The sequence below is a fragment of the Aptenodytes forsteri genome, unplaced genomic scaffold (genome assembly GCF_000699145.1).
Source record: "Aptenodytes forsteri isolate BGI_AS27 unplaced genomic scaffold, ASM69914v1 Scaffold53, whole genome shotgun sequence".
NCBI lineage: Eukaryota > Metazoa > Chordata > Aves > Sphenisciformes > Spheniscidae > Aptenodytes > Aptenodytes forsteri.
The window spans coordinates 8,534,598-8,549,352 of record NW_008795909.1 but is presented as its reverse complement, the minus strand read 5'-3'; the positions used below and the strand labels follow the sequence as shown (position 1 = coordinate 8,549,352).

The following is a 14,755-nucleotide window of genomic DNA, read 5'->3' as shown; positions in this document are numbered from 1 at the left end:
GGAGAGTGAAACTGAGACCAGCCCTTGGGCCAGCAGCTCCCAAACCCCATAGCGGAGCTGGCTCTGCCTGGGAGGGCATGTCAAAGGGGGCAGGGGTGAGCGCCCTGCCCTCTCCCTGGAGCATGAGGAGCAGAGGTGTCCTGTTTCCAGGCCAGGCCCCGCTGGCGCTGTCTGTAAACTGGTGGGGAGATGAATGTGCAAGGTGCAGTCACGCTGGTTAAGCTCCCAGCTGGTGGGCGGAGGGGGAGGAACTCTCCTCTTGCCAGGGAGCTTGGCTCTCATCTGTCATGGGAGACTGTCCTGGGCCTGCTCCTGCTTCTCCCCTTTCTTCCTTCTTAGGGCGTTACTTGCTCCCGTTCCCGCCCTCTTACATGGGGCACTGGTTGACTGAAATAGCTGCCGCCCCGAGCCATGGGGCAAGCTGCCCCAGTTGACCCTGGAGGCTTAATTTTGTGGATGGGGGCCTCCCCGTGTCCTCACCCTCGGCTCTGCCTCTTGGTGGTGTTAGCGCTGGCGGCTCCTCTTGGCCGGTATTGCTGTAGTGGGAGCCATGAGCATGACAATTGCTTTCCAGGTTTTTAATGTGTGCCACATAGAGAAGACCCCTGGTTGTATCTTGGGAGCTCTGACAAGCCCATGCTTTTGGCAGTAAGCGTTGTAACAGCTGTGATGAGGTAGGTTTCCTCACTGAGCACTGTGTGGGGCTTCCCATAAACATCGCAGTGAAGGTCGTGTGAGGGCACTGGCCCTGGGAGGGCCTAGCGCTGGGGCAGAGAACGGATCCTGATGCTGTTGGGCCTTCACCCGCTCCTCCTGCCACGCTCGCTCTCTCCTCTCTTTAGGCCACTAGTTCCTTGCCAGAGAGTTTGACCACAGAGAGTCGCCAAGATAGCTGGGCCAGGAAGAAAACGTCGCACCCCTGACCCAGACTCCATTACCGACCCCGGTGGGCCGTTTGTGTCCTCCAAACGGCTGAAAATGTCCAGCAGCACCAATGCCCCTGGCCAGAGGAGAGTGTCTCGGGGCTTGGACGATGCCACCAACAAGAAGAAGCAGAAGGATCGAGCCAACCAGGAGAGCAAGGAAGGTGAGAGCACCTCGGCAGCGCTGCAGCAAGCAGGCCAGTGGTTTCTCAGCCCTGCAGGGTGGGAGCCTCACAGCCATCTGCTGCAGGGATAAGCAGATTTAACTAATAGCTTCCTGCAGCTGATGGTAATCCATGTGATGTGGGATCCTCTTTGGCACAGTGTCCTCTCTGGACCTGTAACCTCCTTCCTTCAGGCGCTACTCAGCCCCAGCTACGTGAGGAAGGTCGGTCCTGTGGCTTTGTTAGCTTAAGGCTGGAGTTGGCCTCAGTGGTTGTTTCTAGGCTCTGCTTTTGGCTGGGGCTGAGCTGCCCTGATCCAGAGGCAGCGGGACTGAAGCCTGCGGGTGGTCTTGCAGCTGGAGGCAGTGCTAATTCCCAATCGGTTCTCAGGGGCCAGATGCTATGAGGAGGCGACTGGGTGCTGACAGCACCTGCTGAGTGCGGGGCCCATGGGTGGGGCTGGTGCTTTAGCTTCTGTGTCAGGGCAAGGTGTGGCTCAAGTGGAATGGTTGCTGTGGAGTAATTCCCTCCGTAGCTGCTGTGTATCCGATGACAAAAACGATGCTTCAGGTGCAGGCTCTGCTGTGGGGCGGGGAATGCCTGCGGGCAGGATGCAGGCAAGAGTTCCTGCAGCCCTGGAAAATTGCTTGATTTCTGTGCCTGCTCCGTTATGACTGTTGTAACCTCAAAATCACAGGGTGTTTTATAGGGCAAGGTAAACGAGCGCTTGCTGAGGTCTGTGCTGGAATGGCTGGCTGCAGTCCCCGATGCAAAACCCCACGGTGCAGAGAGCGCAACGTTGCGCCTTCTCTCATGTGAGAGGTGTGCTGTATCTCTCCAGTAAGGCCTGACCCTCTGCACCTTCTGATGCGGGAGGCTCCTGCCTTCCTGGGGGCTGCGGTGCGGCTGTGCTGCCTCTGTCCCCTCTGTGCAGGGGTGGCGAGGGCTGGAGCAGGCTGTAGATCCTCCAGGCAGTGCCGCTGCAGCGCTTCTCACGCTGCCGGCCCCACCGGCACCTTTGCACCAGTAACTGCGGTGGTCAGCAGAGGTTTCCTACTGGTTTGTAGCTGGCCAAGGGAGGCAGTGACAGCCCTCTGAGCACTCCGGGGTGGAGACCACGGCTCCCGTTGCCACTGGTTCCTGCTCCAGGACAAGGTGCTGTCGCTTTGAGCCCCTTGCCTGGCAGAGCTCACTGCCCTGTGGGGGTGGAGCAGGCCCTGAGACTCTTCTGGCTGTTGCAGGTAGTCCTGCGGGGAGCGGAGATTAGGTGTCAGGTTGGTTTGGTTCCCCAGCCTGATCTGGAGGGAGGTTTTGCCACGGACATTGGCAGCTCGCGCAGGAATGGGAGTGTTAAAGTGCAGCTGGGCCGCATGGTGTTCTCGTTAAAGCAGAATTGGTTTGAGCACACCCAAATGTCAGGTTCTCCCTGTCAGATCAAGGCAGGACTTCTCTGTACAGCTGGAGACTGAGGGCCTGGTGCACTGAGCAGGGGCACACAGCCCGGTTACCACAAGCTCCACACTGAGACATGTCTCAAAGCAGCGCTGTGAGCGTGGTGCAGTAATATTGTGTTGCTCCCACTGTGGTGCTGGTTAGACTGGGATATGGTGGTGTGGCCCAGAGCAGCTGTCCTGGGGGCTGGCTTGCTGTGGTGCTGGAGGCAGGGCTCCAGGGAAGGGAGAGGTGTGAGGAAGCAGAGGAGGGAAATGAGCAGCACATGCAGGATGAAAACCCTGGAGAGAGGTTCAGGGGAGAAGGAGGTGATGTGTGAAATTTTGGGCATCAGCGTGCCGGCCCATGCTCTGAGGTGACAGAATGACAGACCTGCCCGCACTCTGCTTCTTTACCCACCAGTGTCTCGCCCTGAGCTTGAGCAGGCTGAGACCGCCCAGGAGAAGGACTCAGAAGAGGGTAAGTCGAGGTGTGTGCCGGCTGTCAGCGCATGGCCATGGAGTGCCCTTGCCGAGGGGTCTGAAACTCTCACCTTGTTATTGTCCCGTGCTCCGGCATGGAGCAGAACTAACCTGAGCGCTCCTTGCCACAGCATTTGTCTTAACAGGATGCAGCCTTCCCAGGGGCAGAGAAGGGTGCGCGTGGCTGGGAAGGGCTGTCTGCAGGGAAGAGGCCCTGGGCACGTGGCAGGCTGCTTCCGACTCAGGTGTCACGGTGCCACTGAGCACAGCCCTGGGACGCCTTGCCGCCAGCATCTGTCCTGCTTGTTTCTGAGCAGGGAGCCATGCTGGGCTGAGAAGATCCCAAGCCGTGTCACCCAGTGGTGCTGTTGGCTGGTTTCTGCCTTGGTCCAGGCCTGCTTTGAGGACAGAGTAGGACATCCTCGTGCCACAGAGGGTAGAACAAACCTGATTTAAATTAAGGTGATTGGAATCACCTCTTTGCCTTAAAGACCTCAGGACACCACAGGGTCAGACCTGGAGCCTGGCAGGCACCCGATGGAGGTTCTGCCTGCAGTGGAGTGACGCTGCTGCACCGTTTTCTCCCTGGGTGCAGTGTTGTTGCCCGGCTGGTGGGCCTGCCCGTGTTTCAGCCGTGTTAGCAGTGCTCACCTGGCAGGAGTACAGTGCTTTGGTGATTGCAGCTGGGCTGCTTGGTTTGCATAGGCAAAGGGGAAGTGGCAATTTCTGATTGTGATCAGAGTCCGCTTGAATCCCCCAGAGTAATTCTGTGGCTTCCTTGTTCCCTGGGAAAGCAGCAATTGCTTTGTAGTTGGCAGGAGCCACCCCTTCTTCCCAGCCGCTGCTGCTGCACATGATGGGGCCGAGAGCAGTGCTGCCTTTCTGATCTCTCTGGTTCCCACTGGGATTCACCTGCCCTGCCGCAACACGTGCTCTTGTTGGTGGTCTGTCTGATGAGAGCAGGTTGCGAGCGTTCCGTTTAATTGGCATGATCTGTGTCCCCTGCATTGACCTCCTTGAACCGAGCGTGCATTCAGGCTCGTGTTCCCCAGCCAAGGACTGGGCACTGCAGGCTCATGCCCCAGCGGGTGGGTGACACTTCCCTCCCTCTTCCTAGAGCTGCTGCTGGACTGGAAGCAGAACGCTGACGAGATCATTGTCAAGCTGAACTTGGGCAGTGGAGCTCTGAAGGTGGAGGATGTGGATGCTGCTTTCACCGACACGGACTGTGTGGTCAAACTACCAGGTATGGGGAACAGAGCGACTGCTGCAGGCGTTTCTCCAGTGGGGCCTGGCGCAGCTCTGGGCTAGACGTGGGGCTGATCCAGGCAGGCATAAAACCTTTCCTTCAGAGGCAATGCCCTGCTGTCAGCTGGCACAGCTTCGCCAGCAGGCAGGGCTGATACAAGAGCAGTGTAAAAGAAGAAGGGTGTAGAGCTGGGGAGGACAGGAGCTGGCCTCTGCGCCAAGTGAACAAGCACCCACTGCTGTGCTGGTGCATCTCTATCCCCTGCTCGCTGGGATGACTGAGTCGGCCCTGGGTATCCCTTGGAAAAGTGACTGTGCCCCTGAGGGCAGAGAGGCCCAGGGCCTTCCCTCTGGGAAGGAGGCCAGCCAGATGTACAAAGCAAATCCAGGGAAGCAGGCATTACCCTGAAGGCTCCTGGGGTGTGGTGGCAGCCTGCCTGCACCCTCCTTGGCTCTGGATGAGTGCTCCTTTGATCCTTGGGACAGGTGAAAGGGGGCTGTGGGTTAGGTGACAGCTGCCTGGAGCACTGCCTCAGGTGCCAGTCCCCCTCTGCTTGCAGATGGGCGCCAGTGGAGCTGTCAGTTCTATGAGGAGATTGAGAGCTCCTGCAGCAAGGTCCAGTGCAAGAAGGGCAACTTTCTACAGCTTGTGCTTCAGAAGAAGATCCCACTGCATACCTGGTCTTCGCTTCTGGTGAGGAGGGGAGGATCTGCCTTTTGAGGGAGCTTACGGAGCCCGGGGGAGCTGGGGTGAGGGTTTCACTCCTTGCTCTTGAGCTGCTCAGGGAGCAATGTGAGGCACATCCTGCATCCACGTGCTGCCTGAGGGCAGTGAGCCAGCTGCCTCTGTCCTGGGGAGGGGGGGTGTCATCATACCCCGTTCCTGCCTGCCACATGGTCTCCAGGTTTTGGAGCAGAGCTCTAGTGCTTTCTGGGAAGGGGGAGTGAGGGTGAGGGGCTGGCAAAGAACGTGAGAGGTGCTGCTGCCTGGATACCTTCCCACTGTGCTGCACTGCCTTTCACAGAAGAGAAGGAAAGACGGATCCAAAGAGCTGGCCAAAGGGGCCGTGTGCTGGGAGAACGGGAAGGAGAAGGCTGCTTCTGCAGAGCTGGCCCCTGAAGAGCCAAGGGCTGAAGGTGCAGAGCCGCCGAGGTCCCGGCGGGAGGCCTCCAACCCCAAGCGCGCTCCGGGAAGAAGCGAGGCCCTGGGAGGGAAAAGCCCAGCCAGCCCAGGGACACAGAGCGGCCCCAGCGCCAAGCGGGCAGTATACCTCAAAGTGGCTCCCACTGAAGAGGAGGCAAATGCCAGAGTCACTGGGAGCGTGGAGCCCAGCAAAGGGCATAGCGGGAGGGTAGGCAGCCGCCGCAATGGCAGAGCCAGCCAGATCGATGCACCCACGGCCCTTGTGGACCCCACACCGCCACTGGAGAAGGTACGCGAGGACCTGGCAGAATGGGACACCCCTGCTCCCTCAGCCCCTGCACAGGGGATGCTGCTCGCACAGGGACCCATCCCTGCCAATGAGATGCGCTCCGGGGTCCCGCGGGTGGTGCTGAGGGCTGGTGTGGGCCTGGCTGTGGTGGAGGAGAGGGTGACGTGAGGACCGCACAGTCGCTGGGCTGAGCATGTGCTCTGGTGATAACAAGGCCGAGCCGAGCACGGGATGTGTGGGGGAAGTGGGCGGCGTGGGGCTGTGCCTGCCTGGCTGGCAGGAGTCACAGCGGGTGGGCCGGGGCAGCTCGGGGGTGACGGTGTCTGTTTTTCACCATGTCCCAGCTCGGGGGTGACGGTGTCTGTTTTTCACCCTGTCCCTCTGTCTTGAAAGGCTGTGGTTTTGGCCAAGGAGACTGTTCCTGTGGAGATGCCACCTCTTGCAGCTACCACAGAGGTGTTCCCCCACCGCGTTGCCACCTGCGTGGAGAAAAGAGTCCTGCAGCCAGGCAGCTCTGCTGAGGCCTTGCGGGGCCGGGACTGCACGCCTGTCCTGGGAGAGAGCTCTAAGGCCATCCCAGCGGCCACCCCTCCCCTGGGCAGAGATGGTGAGAAGAGGGACTGGTCCAAGGATGACGTGGCTCTGGAAGCAGCAGCTGATGGTGAGTGGCTGGAGCTCAGGGTTCGGCCTGGTCGGGAAGGTCCATCTGCTCAGGACCTCTCCTGGGTCAGCCTGCAGCGCTGCCTCGGCGTGCAAGGAAGGTAATATCTCTCTCCGCGTCTTCCCTCACTCAGAGCCAGAGCCTTTTGTGAGCCTGACCTTTGTCAAGAATGACTCATACGAGAAGGGCAATGACCTGGTGGTGGTGCATGTCTACGTGAAGGAGATCCACAAGGAGACGTCCAAGGTGTTATTCCGGGAGCAGGACTTCACACTGGTGTTCCAGACGAGGTACACGTGTGCCGTGGGACAGTGCCAGGCTGCTGTGGAGCTCCTGGCTGTGGCCGGGCTGCTTGTTTGTTCACCTCTTCTCACTCGCTTCCAATTTCTTTGCAGCGACACAAACTTCCTTCGCCTCCATCCTGGCTGCGGGCCCCACACAGTGTTCCGGTGGCAGGTGAAGCTCAGGTACGGCTCCTGTCCTTCCAGCCTGCACCGGGGCAAGGGAGCTGAGAGTGCAGAGCTGGAGCAGGAGCCAGTCCTGGCTGGTGGGTCTGTGCAGGGCATACTCATTTCTGCACCTGGGGGTCTCCCTTATACCATGCTGCACTAATGCCCCAAGCCTGGGCTGGCTTGACGAGGTCTGGTGGCTCGCAGGGGAGGAAATCCCAGTGTCTCCTTACCTGCAGTCTTCCCCCAGCTGTTCTAGAGCTCTTGGGGACAGAGCCAGACCAGCCTGTGTGCACTTTGGGCGGTGATGTCCAGTGGGAGGGGGCATGTGGAGCCAAGCAGAATGAATCTGCCAGGAAAGGGGCCCTCTGTGTGCTCAGTGTGGCTAGGCTCAAGGGTTTCTGCCCTGCTTTGCCAGGGCCACCTCAGGATTGCTGCTAGCCGGGTGCCTACTGCCTGAAGGCCGTGGCCTTGCCTTGCAGAGGTTTTGGTATGTCTGAGGCTGCTGGGGGGTCTGGGGCACCCCTGACTTGCTGCGTGTCTTGCAGGAACCTTATTGAGCCGGACCAGTGCACATACAACTTCACGGTGTCTCGCATCGACGTCTGCCTGAAGAAACGCCAGAGCCAGCGCTGGGGGGGGCTGGAGGCTCCAGCCACACGAGGTCTGCACCCTGCCTTCTTGCCTTGCCTGCCTGCTGCACCCCAGTGGGCATGGGCCCTCCTTGCCGCCGGCAGCAGCCAGATGGTGCCGGATCCTCCGGCGCGGGGTTGTGAGGAAGGAGAGGGGCTGAGCGGGTGCGGGCAGGAGGGGTGTGGGACAGGGCGAGCCAAGCGCTGGGGGAAGGGCACCGCTGTTCCCCTTGCTCATGGGGAAGAGGGGTAGGAGAGAGCCTGTGTGTGAGCGTGGACCGAGCGGCTCAGCCCCGCTGTGGGCAGCGCACGGTGCTGCTAACCACAGGCCCACCCTTCCCCCTTTTTAAGGTGCAGTGGGTGGTGCAAAGGTTGCCATGCCTACAGGCCCTACCCCTCTGGACAAGAACCCCCCCGGCAGTAACCAGCACCCACTGTCCAGCAAGGAGGAGGCCCGAGCCAGTGACAAAGAGAAGCCGCGCATGGAAGATGGGGGTCTGGATGGTGTGGCAGCCCGTACGGCCCCAGAGCATGTGGCAGTGAAGCAAGAGCCGCACATCCCCTCAGTGAGTGGGGCCGCACCGGATTTGACCTGGGCGGGGGAAAGGGGGGCCCGCTTGTCCCTCTCATGGGACCCCACCTCCTCGGTGTTGCTTTGGGGACCAGCAAACTGTTCCTGGAGGAGGAGGCAGCGTTCCTCAGTCATAGCTGGCAGGATTGGGGGCAGCAGTTGGCCTGTCTATCCCAGTCCTGGTGGGAGATGGTGTGGTGGCTCCAGCCCAGCCACGTCTGAGGGGTGCCTTGGGCAGTTGGGTTCCCCCGGTGTTTCCAGAGAGACCCTCTGAGTGCAGCACCCTTACACCCGCCTCTGCTTTGGCAGCCCAAACCAACATGCATGGTGCCACCGATGACACACAGCCCGGTGAGCACTGAGAGTGTGGAGGATGATGAAGATGAGGACGAGAAGAAGAAGGTGTGCCTGCCTGGCTTCACGGGGTTGGTGAACCTGGGCAACACCTGCTTCATGAACAGCGTCATCCAGTCCCTGTCCAACACCCGGGAGCTGCGCGACTACTTCCATGGTGAGCACACACCAGGAACCCAGCAGAGCCCTGCTGCTCAGACGGTGCAGCCAGCGGCCACCCTCTCCTGCGTCTCTTACAGATCGGTCCTTTGAGTCAGAAATCAACTACAACAACCCGCTGGGGACGGGGGGACGCCTGGCCATTGGCTTTGCCATGCTGCTGCGAGCACTGTGGAAGGGCACACACCATGCCTTCCAGCCCTCTAAACTGAAGGTAGGGCTGCAGGCACCAGCGCTGCATGGGAGCTGCTGTGGGTCCCCAGCACCCCTCTGTGGGCACCTGGCTGCCCTGTTAATGCCGCTGAGAACTAGGCAGATGTGGGTGGGTGCAGCCAGGCTTTGTGCATGGGACAGGCAGTGCTGCTGGGGGGCTGCTGGCCAGCCCTGACTACTGTGCTCCCCCCCAGGCAATTGTGGCCAGCAAGGCCAGCCAGTTCACTGGCTATGCCCAGCACGATGCTCAGGAGTTCATGGCCTTCCTCCTCGATGGCCTGCACGAGGACCTCAACCGCATCCAGAACAAGCCCTACACAGAGACTGTTGACTCGGATGGGAGGCCTGATGAGGTGAGGATGTCCCTCCCCAAAGCCACTGGGAGAGCAGCCCCGGCCTGTGTGGTTTAGCGTAGTGCTGAGCCCTTTCTCCCTGCAGGTGGTAGCTGAGGAGGCTTGGCAGCGACACAAGATGAGGAATGACTCTTTCATTGTGGACCTCTTCCAGGGCCAGTACAAATCCAAGCTGGTGTGCCCGGTGTGTTCCAAGGTAGGGCGTCCCTGGAGGCTCTGTCCCTGTCCTGGCTGTGCAGCAGGCTCCTGACCCTCAGCGAGCACAGGGCAGGGCCGGATCTGAGTTCCACTGGGGCTGCTGCCCCACTGATCTCAGCCACAAGCACTTCCCACAACTGAGTGTGCTCTCGTGTCTGCAGGTGTCCATCACCTTCGACCCCTTCCTGTACCTCCCCGTTCCCCTCCCACAGAAGCAAAAGGTGCTGACTGTCTACTACTTTGCAAAGGAGCCGCACAAAAAACCCATCAAGGTAAAGGACACCATCTGCTCTGGGGGGGTAGCCTGAGGGGACTCCTGGAGGTGCCCAAGGCAGCTGGTCTTGTGCTAACGGGCTGAGCCTTGTGTTAAGCCAGGACCCACGTGTGTTGGTATGGTGTGACTGATGTGGCACGTTCTTCATGGCAGTTTCTCGTGAGTATCAGCAAGGAGAACTCCAGTGCCATGGAGGTACTTGACTCGGTGGCCCACAGCGTGCGTGTGAAACCAGAGAACCTGCGCCTGGCAGAGGTGAGAGTGCTCAAGCTGGGGAGCAAGCCATGGGCTGCTCTTGTGGGTGCCCCGGCTCCCGCAGCTCTGCAGAGAATGTGGCCACCGACAGTCACTTGCCCATGTCCAACATATCCATGGGGCAGATTTTATCTGTGGGTGGCAGTGTCCTGCACAGGGTGCTGCCAGGCAGATCCCTGCTCAGGAGGGCTGGGCCACCACAGTCGGGCAAGGGATGCCCATCCTCCCTTGGCGGGGTGGTGAGCTGAGCCCAGCATCCCTGTGGTGCTGCTGTCCCTGCAGGTCACTTGTGGGGCTGAGGTCTGTGGCTTTCTCAGGAGAGGAAGCGTGGGGCAGCCCTCCCACAGCCCCGCTCCACTGCTTTCCTGGCAGGTGATCAAAAATCGCTTCCACCGCATGTTCCTGCCGTCCAACTCACTGGATACAGTCTCCCCCACGGACCTGCTGCTCTGCTTTGAAGTGCTGTCCCCAGAGCTGGCCAAGGAGCGGGTGGTGGAGCTGCAGGTCCAGCAGGTAAGAGGGGACATTGGCACTGCCAGGAGGCACGCAGGGAGGCTGAGCCTGCAAGTGGGGCTGAGCAGGAGGGGGAGAGCTGCACGCAAGGGTGACTAGCTGCAGCAAGCGCGGGTGCCCGCCGAGGCTGCCTTGTCCTGCCCGGGTGCCCTTCCCTGCCCAACGGGTTCTTTCTCCTGCAGCGTCCGCAGGTGCCCAGCGGCCCCGTCGCCAAGTGTGCAGCCTGCCAGAAGAAGCAGCTGCCGGAGGATGAGAAGCTCAGGCGCTGCACAAGGTGTTATCGAGTCGGTTACTGCAACGTGTGAGTTGGCTTGGTGCCTGGCAGGGAGGGAGGGTCTCCTGCCTTGAAGGGATGGATGGAATTGCTCAGCCCACTGGGAGGAGGTGGGATGGCCCTGGCCTTTGGGAAGGAGCTAGTCTGGCTCGCGGTGCTCACCTTGTCCCCAGTGCACCTCTCCAGCCCTGCCACGCTCCTGCTCAGGGTGGTCGCGGATGCTGGGTTCAGCAGGGGCTGTATGTGTTACAGGGCATGTCAGAAAACACACTGGCCAGACCACAAGGCTTTGTGCCGCCCCGAGAACATTGGTTTCCCCTTCCTCATCAGCGTGCCGGAGTCCCGCCTCACCTATGCCCGCCTGGCCCAGCTGCTGGAGGGCTATGCAAGGTGAGGGTCCAGGGAGGAGGGGTGCTTCTGCCCCGGAGCTGAGCTCAGCCCTGTGCCCGTCCAGCTCTGACTGCCGCCTCCTTGCCCAGGTACTCAGTCAGCGTGTTCCAGCCTCCGTTCCAGCTGGGCCGGATGTCGCCGGAGCAGGGGCTGCAGCCTCTGCTGCCAGACAAGCTGGAGCCCCTGGCCAAGAGCAGCTGTGCAGCGGCCACCTCTGCCCCTGAGCTGGGGGACGGGGACAGAGCTTCCAGCCTCCTGCAGGAGCCCCCACTCTCGCCAGCTGTGCCTGAGCTGCACCCAGAGCTGGGGGACACCAGCACTGTTCGGAGCAAGGTCCTGGCAGCCAGGAGTTCCCTGCTGAGCTTGGATTCGGGCTTCTCTGAGCACATGGAGTCGCAGGGCGACAGCTGTTGTGAGAAGGAGCCGTCCTATGAAAGAGCCCTCAAGCCAGAAGGTAAGAGTGCTGCGGTGCTGACCGTGTCTATGCCAGGAGCCTAGGCAGCCCCAAGGAGCCCCCTGGGAGCTGTGTTTTGGCAGTGCTGCCCCACCTGAACTGCCTGCCTGCCCACGCTCTGCCTTGCCCTGGCAGAGCCCGTGGGGCAGAGCGGAGACCTGACGAGGAAAGAGGCTGGAGTGTTGTGTTGTTGTGGGAGAGGTGGGAAAGCAGGGGCTGGCAGAAGCCTCCAAGTCCCGTGGGAGGGCAGAGCCCGGCACAGGCTGAGCTCCTCGGGGCTGTGAGTGCAGCGTTTCCCTCGCTCTGACTCAGCTGCACGGGAGCAGCCTCTTGCGCTCAGCTGCCTGGCTGTCACGTTTCCAGACACTCGTCTCAGGATGGCAGCAATGTGCAGCGAAGGGGCAAGGCAGGCAGAGGAGCGCAGCTTGCCAGGGGCAGGCGCCTGCTAAAAATAGTCAAGGACATGGGGCACGTGGTTGTGTCCCTGCAAGGCCGTAGCATGTGAGGTGGGGGTGGGGGCACTGCAAATTCTTGGCCCCTACGCAGAGCAGGCAGGCAGTGCCACCACAGATCTGTCCCTGCCTGTCCACAGCTGCCATCCCTGGGTACCAACACACTCCAGACTCGCTGAGTGCCCGCGCCACGCAGTTCTACATCAACAAAATTGACGCTGCCAACCGAGAGCACAAGCTGGAAGATAAAGGTGAGCCCAGAGCCCTGGAAAGCGCCACCTTCGTCGCTTGCGGCCTCTGGCAGGGTGGTGGATCTGCCTGGCCAGGGTGCCAGAGGCTGTCTGGCACAAGGTGAACCCAGATGTGACGGTGGCTCCAGGCTGGACAGTGAAAGCTGCATCTGGCATAGGGGAGGGCAGGGCTTTGCTGCACAGAGCTGCTGCCTGGAAGCTGCTCTTGGGCATGACGTTCCTTGCTCTCCTCAGCAAATAGACCAATTCCCTTCAACCTCCTGCATCCACAGGGGGTCTGTCATCTCTGGGTCACCTCTTCTCTGAACTCTGCCCACATCCAGTGCTGGTTATGTAGGCGCTGCCGAGAGGGGCTGTGCCAGCCTTGTCCCCTGCTGGTTGGGGGGCTCTGCTGCCCTGGGGTGGTGAACCTGGCCGTGGGGCACTTGTCCCTTCCTGGCAGCACTGCGTGATCGCCATATCGAGCTGGGATGGACAAGACTGCTGCTAGCCCCGGCAAGGTGGCCTGGCCCAGCCTGGTGGGGCAGGTGTGTGAGGTGTGCGCCCCTTCGCAGGTGACACCCCCCTGGAGCTGACAGACGACTGCTCCCTTGCCCTGGTGTGGAAGAACAATGAGCGCCTCAAGGAGTTCGTGTTGGTGGAGTCCAAAGAGCTGGAGTGTGTGGAGGACCCGGGCTCGGCCAGTGAAGCAGCCCGGGCTGGCCACTTCACCCTGGAGCAGTGCCTCAACCTCTTCACCAAGCCCGAAGTCCTGGCCCCGGAGGAAGCATGGTGAGGAAGGCGACAGGGTGGGTTCCAGCCCGTGGGCCCAGGCAGCCGCGGGGGTTTCCCAGGAGCTGCCTGGGCCTGCACGCTGTTTCTTCTGGCAGCCGGGAGCATTGGGTTGGCCTTCCCTGTGCGCTGGGGAGGGAGGCCATAAGCCAGCAGGGAGCAATGCCAGTGCTCCGCAGGACTGTACTGGCCTGCCCCTGGCAGGGGAGGCTGAGACCTCCCGTGTCCCCTCTGCTAGCCCCACATGTGGGGGACCTTGGGGCTGGGCTGGGCTGCGAGACCTGAGGCTCTCCCCACGCCAGTAATGAGCATACTCTTCCCCCAGGTACTGCCCCAAGTGCAAGCAGCACCGCGAGGCCTCCAAGCAGCTGATGCTGTGGCGGCTGCCCAACGTCCTCATCATCCAGCTCAAGCGCTTCTCCTTCCGCAGCTTTATTTGGAGGGACAAGATCAACGACATGGTGGACTTCCCCGTCCGGTGAGAGCCTGGGGGACGAAGTGCCTGGGTTGGCGCTGCCTGTGCTGCTCTGCAGCCCGGCCTCTCCCTGCCTAACGCTGACTGCCCCTGACTGTCCCCATCTCTCTCCGCAGGAGCCTGGACCTAAGCAAGTTCTGCATCGGCCGGAAGGGTGAGCAGCAGCTGCCCATGTATGACCTGTACGCTGTGATCAACCACTACGGAGGCATGATTGGGGGGCACTACACAGCGTACGCCCGCCTGCCCAACGACAAGAACAGCCAGCGCAGTGACGTGGGTGAGGATCTGCCACCCTCACCGCCCCCCCCGCTCCTGCAGCCGTGGCCTGTCTGCTTGCTTAACCCTTCTCTCCTCTCAGGCTGGCGGCTTTTCGACGACAGCACAGTCACCACTGTGGATGAGAGCCAGGTGGTAACCAGATACGCGTATGTCCTCTTTTACCGCCGGAGGAACTCTCCTGTGGAGAGACCCCTGCCAGGGCACCCCCCAGACCACCGAGCCGAGCGCACCCCCTCTGCCGAAGCTGCTGCCAGCCAGGTGAGAGCTCGCGTCCCTTTCGGCACTGTTGGAGCCACGGAGCCTTGAAACGTGCCCAGGTGCCCACACTCAGGGCCCAGCCTGTCTCTGCCAGCACCCACGGAGCCTGGCGCAGCTGCAGTCTGGTGCCTGCCCCCCTTCGACACCGAAGAGCTCGTGCCGGCCGGGCGTTGGGGCTTCTCTTGCCCTGTTCTTGCTGTGAGCTTGGGACGGTCCCTGCCCTGAGGGACCACAGGAGAGCTGCTTCCCGTCATCAGGGTGGGAGGGCACTGGAGGAGGCAGGAGGGGGCCCAGCCTCACCGGGGTCTGGACCGGAGGAAGGCTGTGAGCAGTGCTGTAGGAGCTGGCTGTGCCAGCGAGCAGTGAGAACCTGCCCTGTGCAGCCGCTCTCGAGGCAGGGTGGGGGACGCTTTCTGCTGGGGCCCAGCTCGGGGCCAAGCTAGGTGCAAAAAAGGCAAATGCCAGCACTGAGCCAGGGGCCTGGCAGCTTCTGCAGGGTGCTGAAGAGAAACCTGCCAGAGCGAGCTCTGCTGCCGGGCCGCCCGGGAGGGAAGGGTGGGCCAAACGGCAGCGTGCTTTCGGCATGCACTGGCGGGGAACAGTTGGGCTGATCTTTGTGTGAATGTCAGACATGAAGGCCCAGGCTGGGGCAGGGTGCGGCGCGGCGCCCACCTGCCTGGCCAGCCCCTCGCCCCGCATCGCTGTGCTGCAGCCCTTCCCTCCGCACTCAGCACCCCCGTGGCCCCGTGGGGTCTGAGGACGATGCTCAGCTCATCTCTGGCACAGCTGCACGCCTGTGCCCCTGCGGGGCCCTTCTGGCCTGGCCCCCCGGCCC

General features: G+C 61.5%; 1 protein-coding gene across 1 annotated transcript in view; it reads left to right on the top strand.

Annotated features, from left to right (window-relative positions):
* The first annotated feature begins 538 nt into the window (after positions 1 to 538).
* The window catches only part of USP19 (ubiquitin specific peptidase 19), a 16,140-nt gene continuing 1,923 nt past the window's right edge, over positions 539 to 14,755 (top strand). Inside the window, exons 1-26 of the mRNA XM_009284410.2 lie at positions 539 to 674; positions 843 to 1,087; positions 2,942 to 2,998; positions 4,118 to 4,246; positions 4,809 to 4,942; positions 5,274 to 5,681; positions 6,075 to 6,342; positions 6,476 to 6,632; positions 6,738 to 6,809; positions 7,340 to 7,455; positions 7,775 to 7,989; positions 8,304 to 8,505; positions 8,588 to 8,721; positions 8,915 to 9,073; positions 9,159 to 9,269; positions 9,433 to 9,543; positions 9,699 to 9,800; positions 10,173 to 10,313; positions 10,496 to 10,614; positions 10,840 to 10,977; positions 11,067 to 11,431; positions 12,024 to 12,134; positions 12,689 to 12,905; positions 13,231 to 13,383; positions 13,497 to 13,660; positions 13,742 to 13,920. Coding sequence (XP_009282685.1) covers positions 979 to 1,087; positions 2,942 to 2,998; positions 4,118 to 4,246; positions 4,809 to 4,942; positions 5,274 to 5,681; positions 6,075 to 6,342; positions 6,476 to 6,632; positions 6,738 to 6,809; positions 7,340 to 7,455; positions 7,775 to 7,989; positions 8,304 to 8,505; positions 8,588 to 8,721; positions 8,915 to 9,073; positions 9,159 to 9,269; positions 9,433 to 9,543; positions 9,699 to 9,800; positions 10,173 to 10,313; positions 10,496 to 10,614; positions 10,840 to 10,977; positions 11,067 to 11,431; positions 12,024 to 12,134; positions 12,689 to 12,905; positions 13,231 to 13,383; positions 13,497 to 13,660; positions 13,742 to 13,920 — 4,071 coding nt within the window. The 5' untranslated portion in view covers positions 539 to 674; positions 843 to 978. The remainder of the gene's footprint in view (positions 675 to 842; positions 1,088 to 2,941; positions 2,999 to 4,117; positions 4,247 to 4,808; positions 4,943 to 5,273; positions 5,682 to 6,074; positions 6,343 to 6,475; positions 6,633 to 6,737; positions 6,810 to 7,339; positions 7,456 to 7,774; positions 7,990 to 8,303; positions 8,506 to 8,587; positions 8,722 to 8,914; positions 9,074 to 9,158; positions 9,270 to 9,432; positions 9,544 to 9,698; positions 9,801 to 10,172; positions 10,314 to 10,495; positions 10,615 to 10,839; positions 10,978 to 11,066; positions 11,432 to 12,023; positions 12,135 to 12,688; positions 12,906 to 13,230; positions 13,384 to 13,496; positions 13,661 to 13,741; positions 13,921 to 14,755) is intronic.